The 7120-nt window shown below is 47.2% G+C and overlaps 4 protein-coding genes across 4 annotated transcripts, besides 8 other annotated features; all 4 read right to left on the reverse strand.

The window, feature by feature from the left end:
- Positions 1 to 7120: a sequence feature (heterozygous, Esmeraldo-like haplotype).
- Positions 252 to 274: a microsatellite.
- Positions 350 to 428: a sequence feature (A-rich).
- Tc00.1047053508953.10 (hypothetical protein, conserved) lies at positions 639 to 2006 on the reverse strand (the record flags this gene model as incomplete). The annotated part of the gene is made up of 1 exon (XM_799914.1): positions 639 to 2006. The coding sequence occupies one exon, from the start codon at positions 2004 to 2006 to the stop codon at positions 639 to 641; it is 1368 nt and encodes a 455-aa protein (XP_805007.1).
- Positions 2114 to 2148: a microsatellite.
- Positions 2301 to 2321: a sequence feature (AT_rich).
- On the reverse strand, positions 2365 to 3702 carry Tc00.1047053508953.19 (hypothetical protein, conserved; the record flags this gene model as incomplete). The annotated part of the gene is made up of 1 exon (XM_799916.1): positions 2365 to 3702. One exon carries the CDS (start codon positions 3700 to 3702, stop codon positions 2365 to 2367), a length of 1338 nt encoding a protein of 445 aa, XP_805009.1.
- Positions 3511 to 3535: a microsatellite.
- Positions 3768 to 3794: a microsatellite.
- Tc00.1047053508953.28 (hypothetical protein, conserved) lies at positions 3892 to 5208 on the reverse strand (the record flags this gene model as incomplete). Its single annotated transcript, XM_799917.1, has 1 exon — positions 3892 to 5208. The coding sequence occupies one exon, from the start codon at positions 5206 to 5208 to the stop codon at positions 3892 to 3894; it is 1317 nt and encodes a 438-aa protein (XP_805010.1).
- Tc00.1047053508953.40 (hypothetical protein, conserved) lies at positions 5365 to 6942 on the reverse strand (the record flags this gene model as incomplete). Its single annotated transcript, XM_799915.1, has 1 exon — positions 5365 to 6942. One exon carries the CDS (start codon positions 6940 to 6942, stop codon positions 5365 to 5367), a length of 1578 nt encoding a protein of 525 aa, XP_805008.1.
- Positions 6253 to 6272: a microsatellite.

Here is a 7120-nt window from a genome sequence, read left to right on the forward strand (position 1 = left end):
AATAAGGAGGCAACGCCATCGCGAAGTAAGGACTAAAAAGAGCCTTCTTTGCTCACGTGGCGCATGCGTCAATGATGCACTCGCGTCAGTGCCTGCTCAGTGCACGCACAGAGATCGCCGCAGCGCCATGATTGAATGAGGGCGTGCGCCTCACGGGCTGACTACTGGTTAACAAATAAACAAAGAAATAAACAAGGACCAGAGCCTCCCCTCCTTCTTTCCCTCCGCACTGACGGCAGCCGCAGTCGGCGAAAAACAAAAACAAGAACAAAAAAAACGCAGGAGAAAACAGGGCGCACAAACGCGTAAAATGTCACCACAGACACGTACACAAACACAACGGGGGTGAAAAAAAAAAGGCAAAGAAAAATACACAAATAAATAAATAGAAAGACGCAAAAAAGGCAAAAAACAACAACAACAACAAACCTTCGAACGACGGCAAAAATCTACAGCACCCCCACCCCCACCCCAAAAAACAAACAAAAAAAAACGCACAAAACAGAGAAAAGATTCAAATACCCCGAGGTGGAGGGAAGGCGTCACGCAAATTTCTTCTTCATTCTCTAAAATGGGGCCAAAAAGAAAACACACACACACGCCTAGACAAATACAGAGAAGAAAATAAAAGTGCGTTTTTACTCGGGAGTATCAACAGAGACAACACTCATGGAAGCTAATTGCTGAGAAGACTGTAAATACATGTGGTATGATCTGTTGTACCTCTGCCGCACGGCCGCTGAAAGTACCACGGCAACTGTCATTCCAAAGGAGTACGCGACGCTCATGGACTGCCCGCTGTAGAAACGAGATACAACCTGGTAAAAAAACAACGCCCCGAGGTTCTCACAGAAGGAAACGGCGACACCACTCACACCCTCATCTACTGGATATGAAATTTCTGCGATCAGTTCATAAAACAACGGGGCGGCGGCTCCATTCCAAAATCCACACAGTGCTGTAACGACAACAATCCATGCTCTTCCGCTTGGATGAAGCGAGTATCCGTCATTGTTTGGTGCCAGGGCCACAAACAAAAGGTTGCTGACGGAATTACACGTAATACAGAAAAAAATCACATACTTCATTTGACGACGGAAGTAAAGATCGGTGAGGCAGGATGAAACCAAACCCCCAGCAGCATACGCCAGCATGCCCGAAAAGCTCATAAATCCAATAAAGCTCTCGGTAAAAAAATCGTCGTACGTTGCGTCAAAAAGCGACACCCACGCCGAAAATCCTCCACTAGACCATGAATATATAAGTAAAAGAAAAACAGCTGAGGGTACACTGAGCAAATTAAAGAGTTGCTTCCGGAGACTTTTATCTTCGCTGGGAGTCCCCTCAACCGGTAATATTTCAACAATCCCCCCAGACACAACGGACGCCTTTTGCGTAGGGAACAAAAACCACACAAGAATGGCTGCAATGGTGGCCATTACAAATTCATAAACAGTGGTACATACAAAAGAAGAAGATTCTGTCATGGCTGGAACAAGTATGTAGGCAAGCGAATTCCCCACACTGTTCGACAAAACAGCGGCAGCAGTGGCCCTTGTCCTCTCATTGGGATTGAACCACGCAGCAGAAAGGGCCGAGACACAGCCTGTCGCCACAGGAGACCCCACTCCACTAAAAATTTGACCGATGTGTAAAAGAACAAAACCCGCATACGAATTTCGGGACAATGAACCGATTATTTTGAATATCGCACCAATCATCTCACACGACGCGCCAAGACGCACCGCCTTTCGCAGTCCATCCGACCCCGTCACCATTTTCATCACAGGTATAAACATGATAAGGAACATCAAAGGCTGCCAAGAAGAAAGAACTTGTAACTGACCCACGGTTACACCATTCATGTTCTCCTCGAGCCACCCAGCCACGGGATCAAACATAAGCCAAGAAAAGCCATTGTTAAGCGTAAAAAGAACAAATATTAAAAGAGCCCTGTACCTGTCCTCAATCATACCGTCCGTATAAGCAATCATCGTTATCAGCATAATAATAGTAACGATAAAAATGATGTAGGGCAAGGGGAAAGACAACAATTCTAAAAAAAACTTTTCAAGTTTTTTTTCTAACAAAACAATGCATAAAGGAACGAGGCAAAGAAAAAAAAAGAAAAAAATAGATAAAAAAAAATGTGAGAAATACCGGCAGTCCTAGAAAACTACCCAGAACTAATTATATGCACAAGGCAACAGCGACACAAAGAACGTGCAGGTGGAGAAAAAGTGCCTGTTTTTTACTTCATTCCTCCATCGTGACGGAACAATCGCCTTAAAAACAGAGACAATAAAAATAAATAAATAAATGAGGGCTACAAAAGCAAAACTATCCCTTCCTCCCTTTTTTATTTTATAAAGTGAGAGTTTTTCTGGCCCCATGCGGTAAGCTTTTCATTTTCCTCAAACCACGGGCCACAATGGAGGCCACTTGTCGTATCATAAGAAGAAGCAAAATAACACCAGCAACAAACAGCACGATTCGAGAAGGGCGCTGTCTCCATTCGGAGCCCAAAAAGTACTCCAAAGAGCTATGTAAATACCGTCGGTAAGATGTGCTGTCGCCATGTGCATCCGCATTCATCTCTTTCGAGTCCACGCCATCCTTTTTGGTGGCGGCTGTCGCTCGCTTGTTGGCGGTTCGTCTCGCCATCTTCTCTTGAATCCGCTGCTTCTTTTCCGCCATGGCTGTGGCGCAGACGCTTTCAAAATGCAACAAAGATTTCAATTTGTCATCTTCCAGGAATCCACGAAGGTCATGCTCTCTCTCGTGCACCTCCATCCTCTTCACTCCGGCGTCCGCTCTGCATCGTATCAAGAGAGTCAAAATGGCCGTCATGAGAGACGCCTTTGTGCCCTTCGCCTTGCCACACCCAGGCGCCGTTTTTTTCCCTCCAAAAACCGAAATGCAAATAAGACTCCTGGAGGCTAGAAAAGATTCAGACAATTGTGAGAGCCGTCCTGCATCGAGCATGTTTTGAACTCCAACACTCAACCACTCGGCAGCCTGGATTGCATCAAAAATGCAAATCACCTGCGCAAATTTCAGCAGTATTCTGGCGGGCATCGGTGTCACAGCGTCATCGACTGTAAAAGATAAACTCACAATGAGGAAGAACCCCCGTAGACGATCGGCGGCGGGCTTCTTTTGGTCGTAAAGGGAGGCAACCGTCCGCAAGCCTTTAAACCGCTGAATGTTGGCGCCCACGCTAAATAATTGCAGGCAAAGTTCTACATCTTGGCAAAGAGACTCCATTGTTTCAGAAATGCTTTTCCATGGATCCAAATAAGAGGATGTGGGCTTCCTCGTCTCCGCTATCATCACCGGCAGCTTTGCCAAATTCTCCTCCAGAATTTCGTGTGCAATGTAAACGGCCTCCACGCGATCTCCCTTGACTGCTAGCGAGCGAGCAACATCAGCAACCTCCGAAGCAGGCTGCGCAGCGATCTCATGAACTACCATTTCCTTTTCGTTTACCTCTGCTGCTTTTATCACTACAAAAAAAAAAAAAAAAAAAAAAAAAGGGAGAACGCTTGTCGAGAGAAGCAGATTCAAACAGACATATGTAATACAATTAGATATCAATGCATTATATACACAAAAATAGATGGATAAGGTTTGATAGTCGGAAAAAAAATAAAAAAAATAGACGGCTGTATGGGAGGGGCCCAACCACCCCGAGCCAGACATGACAACCCTTTATTGTTATTACTTTTTGGTTTTTCTGTGTCTCATTCCCCCTCTTTCTCTCTCTCTGTGTGTGCGTGTGTGTGTGTGTGCGTTCGCTCGCTTTATATTCTTCTTGTTGCCGCTGTAGCCTACTTTTTGATAGTGTCATTCAAATAGACAGGTGCCACAACACATGGCGAACGACGCACCTCACTTTGGCAGTTCCTCTGCCCCAAAGCATCTGAACCGTTTAAAGGTTCCCTTAACTCCCCTTTTTGGGGATGTGCAACGCAGCACCGACACGGCCCCACCCCACGTGGAGGAAAAAATATCGCCATTCGCACACACATCCAAACAAGTCACACAACCCTCATTGAGTTTGAATATACTCCTCGGATCGTCAGCCACCTCCGTTTCGTGGGAACTGGGACCCATCGAAAAGAAAATCATCGCTCCATCGTCGCCTGCGCTCACAAACTCCCCATGATTTGCTGGGTCCTGTTGAGGGAGAGTTCTTATACTCCGAACTGTGCCAGTGTGGCCATGAAAAACGCGTAGACACTTTGGCATGCGCAAATCCCACTCCACAACATATGCTCCATGCCCATTAAAACCATTGTGCCCCGTCAAGAGTCCGCACGTTTCATTACCGGGTATTAACTCACAGCATATGGGATGATATTCTATGCAAGCAAGCGTGGTAGCCAAACTAAAGCCCACTGCCTTTTTGCCATTGGCATTCATACGTACATCCCACAATCGCACTGTGAGGTCTTCGCCACCTTGTGCCACACAGTGCAACTGGGGCACCCATTGAGTAAATTGCACAATATTTTGTTTGATTTCACAGCATTGCACTTCCTCAGCTCGCTCCAAATCCCACAAGCGAACGGTGTTATCGCGACTTCCAGAAACCAGAAAGTTGTGTTCCGCACCCATTGTGACACTTGTCACATTTGCAGTGTGACCGTGAAGTTCACAGAGTGCCTCGCCAGAATGAAGGTTCCAAACTTTTGCTAGTTTATCGCGACTGGCTGAGGCAAAAACACCGCTACTCAGTGGCCTCGTCAAAGAGTTTACATCACGTCCATGAGCACCATACCATCGACGAGTAGTTGTTCCCAATTCATAGTCTACTAAAACAAGATTCCCATCCTCCCCACCAACAATTAGATGGTGAGGCATATTAGAGTCTTCACACGACCGCAGGGCCAACGCCGCAGTACCGCTCCCAAAAAGACCCGCAAAGGATTGAAATTTCGTGGGCTTCAAATAAGGTACTGATGACATCGGGGTCCGCGAAACGTGGGAGTTTTCTGAGTCATCACCTTCAATACGATATCGCCCCTTCCTCTTTTTTTTCTCTTGAATAAAAACAGGTGCCGGTGGATCACGTTGAGAGATGACGGTGAGGTCAAATTTCCTCGTCGGCAACTTGTTCCTTTCCTCTTTCCGCTCGAATGGGGGAAAACCGCCAAGGCCGCTCTTTTGGCTAGTAGCACCTCCCCGAAAACAATAAAGACCCATAAAGAGAATCTCTCCTTCGCTCTTCTTCCCCGCCCCGCCCCGCCCTCCCCTTTTCGTTTTCTGTTTGTACTATGTATGTGAGTGATTGTGATTGTGATTTCGTTTTTTTTTTTTTTTTAGTTTCAGAGCCAAAGGGAAGACGGAGAAAGGTCGAAATCATAACATTACGGCAGCATCGGTCAAGTAAGGGACGCGCAGATCAGCTGGTATAGAATGAACTTCCCTGCTGCCGCCATGGATATTGCTCACAACGTTTCGACGGTTGCAGCACACAAATTCACCACCGTCCATAGCAATAACAGCCACTGTATACGCCTGTGTAGGAGTTGTCCACGACCGGCCCATATCGCTTGATAAACTGACGCCAGAAGCATTGCTTCGTGCGAACACGCATCCTTTGGAGCCTGGGCGTCGGCAAAGAGCAATGGAGGTGGGTTCCGCGGCTCCTGAACGTATATACGGGATGTAGTCTACGCTTTCCGCAAGGGATCCAAGGAGTCCAATACGGCCGGTTGAATCGTTTAATGTCGCTGCAATGAAGAAGAGGGCCGTGTAGTCGTACGGCAGTATCGATGTTCCGATTCCGCCCACCAAAAAAACCCGATAATGCACATTTCCGGAGCAGCAAGGAAAAGCACCCGTCGTCACCCAGTTACCAGAATCCACAACGTTCTGTTCACCATCGTCTTTCTCTTCCACAGAATCACGACGGGAAATTGCCATATAAATGTATTTTCCTGTTTTGTTGCTCTTTGTCTCCTCTGTTGCTGCGGACTGCATGTGAGTTAACAACAAGTTCGGAAGCTGAGGCACTTCACGACGCCGAAGTACAATGTCCAGTGGCTCAATAGCACGGATGATACCAATTTTATGCGGAAAGGTGAGAAAAGACTGTCCCCCATCCGATGAATAGTGTAAAAGCCCCTTTGTCGACACAAACAACTCGCACATGAATTTGCCACTTCGAGAAAATGTTTTCAGGCACCCAACGGGGACCGCAAACTTTTTTACTAGGCGGACTCGACCAAAAGCGACAACACCAAACTGCTGCTGCTGCTGCTGCTTATGATGATGGCGAATGAGCTCAATTGAAAACAAACTGTTCTTGGAAAAAAACATAAGCAATTGATCTGACAAAAAAGCCACTCCCTCAATCTGCCACGACTCAGTGGATGCGCTTGGTTCGTCCTTCATAAAAGAATGAATATCCTCCTCTTTCACACAGACAAAGCTCATCCCCCTATCAACGGAAACCGCCAAAAATGCACGGCTGCCACACACAGCAAGCATACTGTCCAATGCCGTGACGTGCGATATTTGCGTCTTCAGCTCCGTTGCGGAGCGCTCACTGCCTAAATGCCACTTCTGTCCCTTTGCGGATTCAGATGATGGTAAGAACTTTGCGATGTCTTCCATGGTGACCATCTTATCGGAGGGTGGGACTCCTTCTTCCATATGGTCATTTCTCGTCCCTTTTACTCTGTAAGCAATCCGCCACGTGCCACCTCGGTCGTGACTACGGAGAACAGACGCGTGACCTCCCGTGGCAAACAAAAATCGTGCAGGCCTCCCTGCCATCGAGAACTCAAGAGCAGTGGTGATGGACGTCAGCGAGAGAGTCATGTCACCCTTCTTTGCCAAACCCCGGAGGGCAAAAAGAATAACCAGCGCTCGACGCCGTGTCAGGGGAGAGGCGCGTCTAAGCGTCGCCGAAAGGGTCACAGCATCCTCCATGTTCGTCCCTTCTGCACCTTCCGTCTCTTCCAACTCCCCCCCAAATAATCCCTTCGTCCTCCTCCCAAAAAAGATAAAGGCAATTAAGAGGAACAAGAGCCATCATCAAATCCACAAAGAGGCGGATAGGCTCTCCATTGTAACAAAACAGAAATCAGCGCAGGCACGAACAAATAAA

Source organism: Trypanosoma cruzi, genomic scaffold, assembly GCF_000209065.1.
Source record: "Trypanosoma cruzi strain CL Brener 1047053517101 genomic scaffold, whole genome shotgun sequence".
Taxonomy (NCBI): domain Eukaryota; phylum Euglenozoa; class Kinetoplastea; order Trypanosomatida; family Trypanosomatidae; genus Trypanosoma; species Trypanosoma cruzi.